Source organism: Protopterus annectens, chromosome 2.part0 (assembly GCF_019279795.1).
Source record: "Protopterus annectens isolate FY-2018-M chromosome 2.part0, PAN1.0, whole genome shotgun sequence".
NCBI classification, from domain to species: domain Eukaryota; kingdom Metazoa; phylum Chordata; order Ceratodontiformes; family Protopteridae; genus Protopterus; species Protopterus annectens.
The window spans coordinates 1,673,242,900-1,673,256,398 of NC_056728.1; the positions used below are offsets into that span (position 1 = coordinate 1,673,242,900).

The window sequence follows — 13,499 nt, forward strand, 5'->3', positions numbered from 1 at the left end:
CCTTTGTCCAGCATCTCAGTTAAATATTGTAGTATCTGAGGAATGTTTGGAACATGAGGGTCAAGGCTGTGTGCTTGGTTCCAGGCACAGAATCTCTTCCATTTATCCGAATAGGCTTTCCTGGTACTAGGCCTTCTTGGCCTCCAGAATGACATCCATAACAGCTTTGGAGAGCGGCATTGCCTGCTTGACTAAGGAATCTTCCATGCAGCTAGGTTTAAGGTCTTGAGCTGGCTGTGTAGTATCTGATTGCTGTGCTGTGTCAGCAGATGTGGGATTTGAGGCAAAATCCAGGGTGGTCCTTGTGCTAAGTTCTTTAAGATTGGGTACCAGTGCTGGTGTGGCCAGTCTGGTGATATCAGGATCTTCTTGCATGGCTTTTATGAGTACATTTGGTAGGAGAGGTAGTGGTGGGAAAGCGTATACTTGTAGGTTTTTCCAGCTGAATGAGAGGGCATCCACTTTCCATGCTTGTGGATGGTAACTCCTTGTGCAGAATTTCTGTAGCTGGCAGTTCATTGGGGATGCAAACAGATCTATGTCCGGGCGCCACCATTTCTGTGTTATCATTCTGAATATCTGTGGATTCAATTCCCATTCGTGGGGATCCATGATGTTTCTGCTTAAGTCGTCTGCCAGTGTGTTTTTCTCTCCTGGAAGGAATTGTGCTTGCAGATGAACTTGATAGTTTACAGCTGTGTTCCACAAGGTCATGGCTTGCCTGCAGAGGGGGTAGGAGTGAGTGCCCCCTTGCTTGTTTATGTACCACATAACTGTAATGTTGTCTGTCCTTAGTAGTAGTTGTCCTGGATGCAGCAGGTCCTTGAAAGCTATAAGTGCATTTTGTACAGCTAGCATCTCTTTTTGATTGATGTGAAGATGCCTTTGTTCTGCGGGCCTCTTGCCCTGAATACAGTTGCCTGCCATGTGTGCTCCCCAGGCGTAATCCGATGCATCTGTTGTCAGTGTTTGCCTGGCTGTGGGTTGAGTAAAAGGCTGTCCCTTGTTGAGGTAACAAGCTTGAGCCCACCATTGAAACTCCTGTTGAAGGCAAGGAATTAGTGGTATAACTGTTTCCAAACTTTGACTGTGTTGAGACCATACATTCTTTAGGTACCATTGTAGTTTCCTCATATGCAGTCTGGCATATGGAATTAGTAGTATGCAAGATGCCATGTAACCCAAGGCCTGCAGAATTTTTCTTGCAGGGAGTTGAGTCTTTGTTGCCATCAATTGAAAGTATTGAGTCAGTTGTCCTTGCTTGTCTGGTGTGAGATAAGCCATCTGGGCCGTTGTGTTCAAGCTGGCACCCAGGAATATTATCTCTTGTGAGGGCACTAGTTTTGATTTCTTTTCGTTTACTGTGTACCCCAGGCAACTTAATAACTTTTTTACAAACGCCAGATGCTTTAGAAGAATGTCCTTGCTCTCTGCTTGAATTAGGCAGTCATCCAGGTACGGATAAATTTGAATTCCTTTCTGTCTGCAAAATGCAATTACTGGTGCCAGGCACTTTGTAAAGACCCTGGGCGCAGTAGATAAGCCAAAGGGCAGTGCAGAGAATTGATAATGCATTGAACCAGCTATGAATCTGAGGTATCTTCTGCAGTTTTGTCTGATAGGGACATGCAGGTATGCTTCCTTGAGGTCCAGTGTCACGAGCCAAGCTTTCTTGCCCAGCATGGGAAGAAGCTGCTGTAGTGTCAACATTTTGAATTTCGGAACATCCAGGTAAGTGTTTAGAGAAGAAAGATCCAGAATGGGCCTCCAGGCTTTGTCCTTCCTGGGAACTAGAAAGAGTCTTGAGTAAAATCCTTGTCCTTGTTCCTGTGGTGGTACCTTTTGAATAACTCTCATATCCATGAGTGCTATTTGTTTTTGAGCCTCTGTCCACTGATTTGATGGCAGATTTGGCATTCCTTCTAACCTTGGCAGAGTGTGAAAGTGGAACCTGTAACCTTGAGATACAACATTGAGAACCCATTTGTCTTTGGTGATCATATGCCAATTGTGATAAAAAAGTGCCAGTTTTCCTCCCAAGGGGGCTGCCAAGAGAGAGTTGTTTGGCAGCTGTAGTGGGAAGTCATTGGGGCTGCTTTTTATATGGTTGGGGCCTGTCTTCCTCTTCTTTCTGGCCTGATGCAACCCATTGTCGAGGCCTGTAAGGACCTTGTGGTTGACCTCTACCTCTTGGACGTCTGTATCTGCCCCTTTGAGGTCTGTCTGTAACTGGAAAGGACCAAGTCTTAGTTGGCCAATTTCTACTAAATCTAGGAGGCTGAACCTGTAAAAAATCTTTCACCGTTTGCATAGATTTTGCCTTATCCTCCATTTTCTTTAATATCTCTTCTGCCTTAACTCCAAATAACACATCCTGCTGCAAAGGTGCATCCAATAATTTTGCTTTAACATGGTTTGGTAACGTATGTTCTTTTAACCAAGCATGTCTTCTAATGACAGAGCCTGTAACGGCTGCTCTACAGGAGGCCTCTAAAGAGTCAAAACCACATTGCAAAGTATGTTTTCCTACCTGTTCAGCTGCATGCAATAAATCCTGCATTTCTTTAAAAGTAGGAGGATCTGAATCTGGAAGCATTTTTTGTTTCAACTGAGACAGTAGAAATTGCTGATATTTTAGCATGTGAAACTGGCAATTTAAGGCTCTCATTGCTAAAGTTGCAGATGTATATACTTTCTTTCCCCATCTGTCTAATGCTCTGGAATCTCTGTCAGAGGGAACTAGATTCTTGGCTGATGAGGCCTTAACCCCCCTTTGGGTCCCTGGGAAAGAGTTTCAGGGTCAGCAACAGGGCTTTTGTACAGAAATTTGTGAGAGTCAGGGACTCTGTAGTATCTGGCAGGTTTAACTGGGGCTGGAGGTAAGGAATCAGGATTTAGGCTGAATTCAGTATACACATCCTCCACAATATCTAACACTGGCAGAATAGCAAGGGGTCTGTGTTGAGGTAATAAAAGGAAGTCTCTGAGCCTTTTCTTGGATTCTGAGTAATCCTGGCCTTCCCAATGGAAATGCTCCCTCATGGTATGCAAGGTTGCCCCAAAGGAGTAGTCCTCAGGTGGAGAGGCTGGTGGAACTGACTCCCCAGCATCAGAATCCTCATAAGGGGGTAAAGAATATCCTAAGTCTGAGGATGAATCTGAAGAGATGGACACCTGATCGGATGAGTCATAGTCTGCATCCTGTCTACGCCTTTTATCAGGAGGGGGATGGGACCCCCTGATCAGAGTGATTAGGTCTTCGGCCATTTTGAGCATTTGTTTCTTAGGCATGGAGGCCTGTGCTGGAGAATGCAGTATTTGTTTCTTAGATTTTAAAGCTGGTTTAGACTTAGCAGTGGGTTTAATGCTTAATTGAGTAGGTCAGAAAACACCCTCTGAAGCTGCGGGCAGCTCAGGTACTCCGGATCTCTCTGAAGGGTTAGTTTCGGTAGGCTGAATAACTTGTGCATCCGAAGGCCCAGCCATCTCCACGTGGGAGTCAGAGGCGGCCTGTGGTTCTACAGAAGCGATAGTCAGGGGCTGCGAAGGCGCCTTGCTGAAAACCGGAGAACCAGCGACTGGCCTAGAAGAGCCTTCGTCGTCAGTTTTGGGCCTCGGATGCCTATCCTTGTCTTTGCGCTTTTTATGTATTTCGGTCATCGGAAGTTCCGACGGCATGGTATAATTGAATTTTCTACCAAAATAATGTCGGGCAAAATCAAACCGACGTTTAATAGTGCGTTTGTTAAACCTAGCACAAAACCGACAACCAGTGACGTCGTGGTCTGGGCCTAGACATGGGATACAATTAGGGTTACCACCTGTCCCACTTTGCAAGGGACAGTCCCTCTTTGGGCAGTTATGTCCTGACAAAAAATTGTAAAAATGACAAATGTCCTGAGATTTTAGGACAAAATTATTTCCTATATTTTATGTAATAGTTTCATAAAACAGTTATTCAGTATCTAAAATACCTAAATGTTATAAGAAACAGAATAAGCAACTAAAATGCTACAAGAATAAGCTTTTATTTAGGCAAAAAAAGTTAAGTTCTAACCTTTGTACTGACCGTGGGTATGTGTTGGTGTGTAAAATCTAATGTTTGTACCAAAAATGTCCCACTTTGGCCATTTGAAAAGGTGGCAACCCTAGATACAATAAGAATGGAAATCCTTATGAGGCATTTGCTTCCCACAAGAAATACAGTTATTAACTTTTACTGACATTGGTCTGAGGCAAGAAAAAGTTTCCCCAACGGGGTACTTAGCTTTGTAGAAGACTTCGGTTCTGGATTCAGAAAGAAAATCTCAGGAGACAGTCGACCGGCACTTGCAAACTGCTTTTGCTTCGGGCACCGCACGACAAGAAAGACTGAAGAAAATGGTGTCAGCTGCATCTTATATACCCCTGCCGCACTGACGTCAAGCAACCGACGCCGGACCAAGACTTTGGAACTCAGGCCGACTGGGGAACCGCCTGAGGGCAGGATAGCCCAAGTGTAATGACTGCAGCAGTGTAACATGATGAACATCTGTCCAATCCTTGCCTTCCCTTAATCTTCACTTCTCCTGAACATGATTCTACATGTATTATTCCAACAAATTTCATTTATATCTATGTAATTTTTCTTTTTCCTTTTCCAAAGATCCTATACAAGTACTTTTATCTCCTTACAACACTCAGCATTTAAATTACAGTGGGGGATAGTTTTGATTTCCATTTTCTAGTAATTACATTTTTTTTTTTTTGGCAACAATAGCATTAAACTTAGAAAGCTTTACAATGCTTAGACAATTCTCAGGGATCTTATGTAAATCTGAACTGCATTTGTTAATGCAAAAGCAAATCTTTTTAGACGTTACTGTAGAATTTTTATTTTCTATGTAGCTATGTTATCTATAGCTTATGCAACAATGCCTTACTTGTAGATGTGAAAAATCAGTGCCTCATCACCACTGGTAGTAAAACGCTCTCTGTACAGCTCGCCATGTGGGGTTAGATCACTGAGAGAAAGGCTTCCTAAGCTGCCATGAAGAGCCAGGTCTCCATCTGAAACAAAGAAACCAGACTGTAAATAATCTGTACAAACAGTATGTATAGTTAATACTTAGCTACTACCGAAAGCACCTTATTTAGCTTATTATATGCTACACAAAGCATAAGTAAAAGGAAAAAAAATGGCCATAATGAATACTTTTGTTTCTTTGTATTGAACTTAACAAAAGGACTCCATGCCTGATGAAACAAAGCAATCTTTCTTCCTAACTAGTAAATCCTCTTGCTTTTTGTCTTATTTGTTACTTACAGCTATTTACTTGCTCTCTGACATAAGTAATGTTGTCTAACTATATTACATGTTTACTTCTGACACTGTTTTCCAAAGGCCGAAGACAGCTGAACATGCTGAATATGAGTCTACTTTCAAACATACAGAAATATCTGGAGTGGTCCATTTTGTAGCTACCACTACCAACATACCTGATTTTTCAGCCAAACATCCAAAGTCAAGTTTTACATACATGGATTTAGGTGCACTATCCTACTACCCACCAAAACCTTCAGCTCTTAAAAAGCATCCCAGTCACCAAGTAAATATTAAAAAAAGAAAATTCAGTGTGAAAAGCAGTTCTCCTTCAGCATCTGTGAGGGTTGCAAACAGAAAAATGCCCCAATAAAAAAAATAAAAGGGATGACCCCAACAAAAGATGAACATGAGGGGAAAATGGGAATTGCGCAATTCTGCAAGTCCTCCAAAAATTGCTGTCTGAGGTGGGATGGCAAATCTGTCAGCCTTACACTGCAATGCAATAAAAGCCCATCTACTTAAGGATTAGACTCAAGGAGCCGTTTTCATAAACTTCTCTGGAGTAGAAATTAGACTAAAAAGCATTCTTAATTGCTTTTTAGAATGAACTTTCTGCAAGTTATTTCTAAACAAAGAATCCTACTGTAATTGCATACCTTCATTGACTGCAATCAGAAGGGTCTTCATCTATTTACTTCTCCTATCACCAAAAGGCACCCAATTGACTTTTAAGCAATTTTCTTCAAATGGGTCTGGTTGCTGTCAATTCTACAAACCTCAATGAATGAAAATACACGAGAAAAGTAATGGACTATTTCTGCTTCTGTTCTTGACCCATCATCATCAGAAACTCCCAAAGGCATGACAAGAAAGCAAACTGCTAGGGCAGAAGTTAGATACAGATCCTTTTGATTGCAGGACATTAATATATGGAGTTAATGTTGATTCCTAAACAATAAAACTACCGTTTATGGACTAGAATCACAAGGATCCTCGCACCTATGTTTACCAATAGACCAGTGCTGCTCGAACAATAAACTGCAAGGCTAGGTAGGGCAAAAGCTCGAACAAAGCTCTGTCCACTTGTAGGAACCATGTAAGGGGAGAAGTGTTCAGTGCATGAATGATTGCTAATCTATGTAAAGCATCGTAATTTCCTGGACAGAAACTTGAAGACGACTTGTAGTGTGAAAACAGCAACATCCGCAAGGGAATGAGCTTCACATGGCCTAGTGAAAAAGTACAGTTTTGTACCTACCATAAATGTAGATGTTCGAAGATCCACATTGCTGCAGTCCTTACACTTGGGTAGTCCGCTGTCCTCGGTCGGCCCGAATATCAAAGTATAAGGCTGACGTCGGTCAAGGCGCATTAGACTGACATCAGGACGTCAGGGTACAAATGCGCATGACCGACGTCATATCCTCAGTCTTTTCTTGCCCCAGATGTCAGAAGACCCTAAAAAGAAAGGCCAAAACCAAAAGACAGCAAACAACCAACCAACCATCCTTGCACTAATAATATGTACAATATATACAATATACACAATATTTACAACACAACCCACACAACCACCTCTAACTACAGAGGGGAAGGAGGGAGGGTAAATTGGACTGCAGCAATGTGGATCTTCGAACATCTACATTTATGGTAGGTACAAAACTGTACTATGTTCTTCATCTCACATTGCTGCAGTCCTTACACTTGGGTAGAATCCCAAAGCAGAGGTAAGGGAGGATGGCAAAACTATAAAGAAGCAGGAGCTGCCAAAATGCCCTGTAAAATAGCAGTGGCAAAACCAGCCCTAGATTTAGAGTAAAGTGGAAGGTGATAATGCTTAGAGAAAGTATGCACTGAACTCCAAGTAGCTGCCTCCAAAATATCTTTAGTTGCCACCCCCTTAAAAAGCTGTCAAGTGGCAGTAGCCCTAGTGGAATGAGGCCTAATCCCAGCTGGAATCTCCTTACCATGATGGGAATAACAGAAAGCAATGCAAAACCCAATCCACTTAGAAATAGTTTGTTTTGACACAGGCTTGCCCTGAGAACTCAAAGCAAAAGAAATAAATAACTGCTGAGACTGCCTGAACCCTTTAGTTCTGCTCAAATAATATCGCAACTGCCTGTGTACATCTAAAGTGTGCAAAATCTTTTCCCCTTTATTTTGTGGATTTGCATAAAAAGTAGGCAAATGAATAGTTTGGTTTAAAGCCACACTAGAAACCACTTTAGGCATAAAGGAAGGATTAGTACGCAAGGATACCCTATCCTTATGGAAAATTAAGAAAGGCTCAATCGCCATAAGGGCCTGCAATTCAGAAACCCTTCTTGCAGAGGTAATGGCCAACAAAAAAGCAGTCTTCCATGATAAATATTTCAACTCGGTAGTAGCTGCAGGCTCAAAAGGTTGTAGAGTGAGTTTCTCCAACACAAAATTGAGATCCCAAGCAGGAGTAGGAGCTCTATGTGGGGGTCTTATATTCTTTGCCCCTCTAAGAAATTGCTTGAACAAAGGATGAGAAAACAATGGTGGGTCACAGTCATAGTGAGCCGAAATTGCTGCAGCATGAACCTTAATAGAAGAGAAGGACAAACCTTTGTCCAGTAACTCAGTAAGATATTGAAGAGCCACACTTAAATTAGGCTCAGAAACATCAAAATCCTTTGCTGCACTCCAAAATAAAAATCTCTTCCATTTATCTGCGTACACTTTCCTTGTACTAGGCCTTCTAGCTTCCAAAATAACATTCAAAACTTGCTGTGGAAGTTGAGACCCTCTATGGTTCAAAACAGAATATGCCAGGCTGTTAGGTGAAGAGAGTGAAGCTTGACATTGAGTAAATGACTGTTCTCCTGAGACAACAGGTGTGGAATCGAAGGCAAAGGCCATGGAGGCTCCTGTACCAGACTTCTCAGTAATGGGTACCAGTGCTGTCGAGGCCAATCTGGAGCTATTAAAATCATCTTTGGCTTGTCCTGTCTGACCTTTAGGAGTACCTTTGGGAGGAGAGGCAGAGGTGGAAAGGCATACACATGAAGATTGCTCCAATTGAAAGAAAGAGCATCCACTTTCCAAGCTGTGGGATGAAACCTTTTTGTGCAAAACTTTGGCAGCTGGTGGTTTAGTGGAGAAGCGAACAGATCTATGTCTGGAGTTCCCCATGACACTGTCAATTTCTGAAATACATGAGGATCCAATTTCCACTCGTGGGGATCCATAATTGATCTGCTCAACACATCTGCTAAGGAGTTCTGTGCTCCGGCAGAAACCTTGCCTGAAGATTTAGCTGTAAACTGAGAGCAGTCTCCCACAAAATCATTGCTTGCCTGCATAGAGGATAAGAATGTGTTCCCCTTGCTTGTTGATGTACCACATGACAGTTGTGTTGTCTGTTAGAATCAACACCTGCCCTGGAAGAAGTAAATCCTTGAAAGCTATTAATGCAAACTGGACTGCTAACATCTCCTTCAAGTTGATATGTAGATGTTGTAGTCTGGCAGGCCACGTGTCTTGTATCCACTTTCCATTTAGATGAGCTCCCCAAGCTTTGTCTGAGGCATCTGTCGTTAGAATCTGACTCGCCTCTGGCCGGGTCACAGAGAGTCCCTTGTTTAGGTGACATTCCTGAGCCCACCACAAAAATTCCTTTTGAATGCAAGGTATTATCTGAATGACAGTGTCCAGATCCTAGCAGTGCTGTGTCCATACATTTTGAGATACCATTGTAGCTTCCTCATATGCAGTTTGGCATTGGGAAGCACCAGAATACAAGATGCCATGAACCCCAAGGCTTGAAGGACTGTCCTTGCAGTCAGCCTGGACTGATGAGACAATTGATGAAAGTAAAGGGAAAGATTCTTTTGTTTGTCCGGGGTCAAAAGGCCATCTGGGATGCTGTATTCAGTCTTACACCCAGAAAGCACATGTCCTGAGGGGTACTAGACTGGACTTTATTTCGTTCACAGAATACCCCAGGCATCTTAGCACTGCTATCACATATTGCAAATGATGAAGAAGCTCGCCTTCCTTGAGCCAGAATCAGGCAATCGTCTAAATAAGGATAGATCTGTATTCCTTTTAGCCTGAAGAAAGCTATCACTGGAGCCAGAACTTTCGTGAACACTCTGGGCAGTAGATAAGCCAAAGGGCAATGCAGAGAACTGATAATGAGAAGTCCCAGCCAAAACGCAGATACTTCCTGCAACTCAGTCTGATAGGAACATGAAGGTAAGCCTCCTTGAGATCCAAAGTTACCATCCAATGATCTTTGCCCAGCAGAGGTAAAAGCTGTTGTAACGTCAACATTTTGAACTTGGGAATGTCCAGATAAGTGTTGAGGATAGATAAATCCAAAATTGGTCTCCACGTGTTCCCCTTCTTTGGTACTAGGAACAGGCGAGAATAAAATCCTAGGCCCACTTCTGGCATAGGGACCGGCTGTATGGCCCCTATTTGAAGTAGCAGAGAAATTTGTGAGCCTCTATTCTTTGCTGAGGAGGAACGTCTGGCATGCCTTTGAAAGGAGGCAAGGTATGGAAATAAAACCTGTAACCTTGGTGTATGATATCCAATACCCATCTGTCTTGAGTAATTAAACTCCAATTTTCCTTGAAAAGTGCCAACCTTCCTCCCAAAGGTGCTGCCAGACGAGAAGGCTCTGGCAGCTGAAAAGGTAGGTCATTGGGTCTGTTTACGAAAGGACTGACCCCTGCCCTCACCCGAAGACTGTGCAGGTGAACTACCTGTTCTAGGCCTGAAAGAGCCCCGAGCTCTGCCCCTACCACGTCTAGATCTACCCCTAGACTGGGAATCATAAGAAGGATACGTCCACCCCTTGGTAGGCCAATTCCTACTAAACTTCGGAGGCTGAACCTGCAAAAAATCTTTAACAGTCTGCATAGACTTAGCCTTGTCTTCCATTTTCTTTAAGACTGCCTCAACAGGTGAACCAAACAACACATCAGACTGTAAAGGAGCATCTAAAATCCTTGTCTTAACATGGTCAGATAAATTCTGATCCCTCAGCCAGGCGTGCCTGCGAAGAACTGACCCAGTGGCAGCCACCCTAGACGAGGCCTGCACAGCATCAAAACCACATTGCAAAGAATGCTTACCCACCTGTTCAGAAACATGTACCAAATCCTGTAACTCTTTACACGCAATACCTTCCGCCAGAGCATCTACCTTAGACTTCAATTGAGAAAGTAGATAGTTTTGGTATTTCAACATGTGAAACTGGCAATTCAAAGCCCTCATAGCTAGGGTGGAAGAAGTATAGACTTTCTTTCCCCATCTATCCAAAGCCCTGGCCTCTTTATCTGGAGGAACCGGATTTTTAACAACAGAAGCCTTAACACCCTTAGGCCCCTGACTAACAGTTTCTGGGTCCGCCCTAGGACTCTTAAAAAGATATTTATGAGCTTCAGGCACCCTGTAATACCTATCCGGTTTAACAGGAGCAGGAGGCAAAGAATCAGGATTAAGAGAAGCCTCTGCAAACACATCTTCCACAACATCCAGAACAGGAGGTATAGCCAAAGGCCTATGCTGGGGTAAAAACAAAAATTCCCTAAGCCTTTTCCTGGAATCAGAGAAGTCCTGACCTTCCCACTTAAAATGCTCCCTCATGGAATGAAGAGTCTCTGAAAAGGAAAAATCCTCAGGAGGAGAAGCAGAAGGAGTAGAATCATCCACATCAGAATCAGAATAAGGAGAATGCTCCTGCAAGTCTTCAGCCGAAGACTCTGAAACATCCGAAGCCTGCTCAAAACTCCCCAACTCAGGTTCCACCCTAGGTCTCTTATCAGGAGGGGGCAAAGAACCTCTAATCAAAGTAATCAAATATTCTGCCATTTTAAGCATATGCTTCTTGGGCACAGATCCTGAAGAACTAGGAGTGACACCAACTGAAGCTAAACCTGGCCTGCCCCTGGGAGAAGCCTTGGAAACAGAAGGAGAGGGCCTAACCACCCTAGGAAGGGAGGGGAGTACAGTAACCTGAGAAGCCCCTTCAGCCTGACCTGCCTCCTGAGAGGCCACATCCTGCAATAACAGAGTCTCCCCCTGGGACTCCAGAGAAACCTCCGGCGGAACCCCCGGCTCCACCGACACCTCTAAAGAACCGGCGTCCGGTACGGACGGCTCTTCTTGCCTGGGCTTAGCTGCTTTGTCCTTGCGCTTCTTCGAAGAAGCGGATGCCGGAGCATCCGACGGCATATTATAATTGCACCGCTTCCCGAAGACTAACCTGGCACAATCTAACCTTCTCTTAATAGTGCGCTTATTGAACCTAGCACAAAAGTGACACCCAACAACGTCGTGCTCAGGCCCTAAACAAGGAATACACAAAGTATGATAATCTCTATGCGGTATCTGTTTCCCACAAGAAATACAGTTATTCACTTTTTCTGACATCCGGTAAACCACTGAGGCAAGAAAAAACTAAAATATTCCCCAACGGGGTACTTAGCCAACTTTGACTCGGTCTGAAACTCCGAATTCGAAAAATTTCAGAACGCCGAACGGCACTTGCAACGCTGCTTCTGCATCGGACCATGCGGCAAAAAAGACCGAGGATATGACGTCGGTCATGCGCATTTGTACCCTGACGTCCTGATGTCAGTCTAATGCGCCTTGACCGACGTCAGCCTTATACTTTGATATTCGGGCCGACCGAGGACAGCGGACTACCCAAGTGTAAGGACTGCAGCAATGTGAGATGAAGAACATCTTTCCCATTTTGGTACAGCAAAAGTAGTCTTCCAACCACGACTGGAAAATTTGCTGACAGAATGATTTACCTTCTTTTTCTGGAAGTGACAAACACGTTACTCAGCAAAAGGGAAAAGGAGTGATCTTTTGAAATAAGTCAAAGACCTTTGCACATCTAATTTATAGAAAATAACTTCAGCTGGATTAGTGTGATCCACAATATAATCAACGCAACTGGACAGAATGGTTAAAAATGAAAGAGACCACTATTGATATAAACTGAGGCTTAGTCTTAAATGAAACCCTGCCTCTATGGAACACCAAATACTTTTCCTCCTAGCATATGGCCTGTATCTAAAAATAAGTCAAACAGAGGCAAAAGTTTTCAGAATGTCTTTCGTACGCTACCCAACCACGGGGAGGACATGCAGACTCCACACAGAAGGCACTCCCAAGCCAAGCTGAGAATCGAACGGGAGAACCTCTTGCTGTGAGGTAACAATGCTACCGCTGTACCACCACGGCTGGTAATACTACAGTAGATAGAGAAAATTTTTTTTTTTTTTATGTGGGATGAAGTAATAATTAGAGGTAGTTGGATGAGTCAGTGCGAGGTGAAAAGGGGGGGTTTAGGTTGGAGTGTGACAAGGGCATTCCCATTTGGAAGAAAGGTGAGAGAGTAGTTGAGATTTGAAATGTGTATGGTTAGGTAGGTTGCAGAGGTAAGTGGGGAGAGAGATCCACTGTTTAATCAAGAGTGGGACAGCAGTGGATGGCCAGGAGGTTGTGCAGGTTTGTGGACCTAAAGGAGATTTTGTTTTTTGGATCCGCGTGAGCAGCTGGGAATCTAGGGTTTTAGGGAAGTAGCGAGAACTGGGCAGTTGGCAGGTTTAAAGATGAGCTTGTGGGCAACAGTGAGTTGTAGGTAACTAAGGTAGTTGGGTAGTTCAAGCCAGCTGAGGGTGAGGAGGGAGTGGCAGTGGTGGGAAGAGGTTTTTGAATTGGTTGCAAATTTGGAGATCTTGTGGTAGAAGGATTCAAGAATGGACCGAAGGCCATAATGGAGGTTGGTGAAAAGAGGGGCACCACAAATAAGGGAGAGGAATAGGAAGGTGGATGCAAGAGTTTGACGAGTAGAGGGGCTTAGGAAGCAGTTGTGCCTGTAGAGGAGACCTAACTTTTGGTGGGTTTTCTTGATTGCGGAGTGGATGTGGGTGTCAAATTTTAGTTCATCAACAATGATGCCAAGAAGCTTGGTGTTGGCAACGATTTCAAGGAGGGTGTTGTTTTGGCTCTGTAAGGTGAATGCAGTTTTGTCAATGATGGAGTTTTTGGTAGGAGAAAAAAACATTAGTTTGGTTTTATTTGTATTTAGTGCCAAATGGTTAGACTGCATCCAGGTTTCTGTTTTGGAGAAGGCTAGTTGGGTTTTTGCTAGGAGCTCGGAGGGGGAGAAAGCTGAGCAGATGATTGTTGAGTCATC

General features: G+C 43.6%; 1 protein-coding gene across 1 annotated transcript in view; it reads right to left on the reverse strand.

Annotated features, from left to right (window-relative positions):
* The window catches only part of VPS13D (vacuolar protein sorting 13 homolog D), a 3,321,573-nt gene that overhangs the window by 2,007,043 nt on the left and 1,301,031 nt on the right, over positions 1-13,499 (reverse strand). The window contains exon 23 of the mRNA XM_044060428.1: positions 4,923-5,049. Coding sequence (XP_043916363.1) covers positions 4,923-5,049 — 127 coding nt within the window. The remainder of the gene's footprint in view (positions 1-4,922; positions 5,050-13,499) is intronic.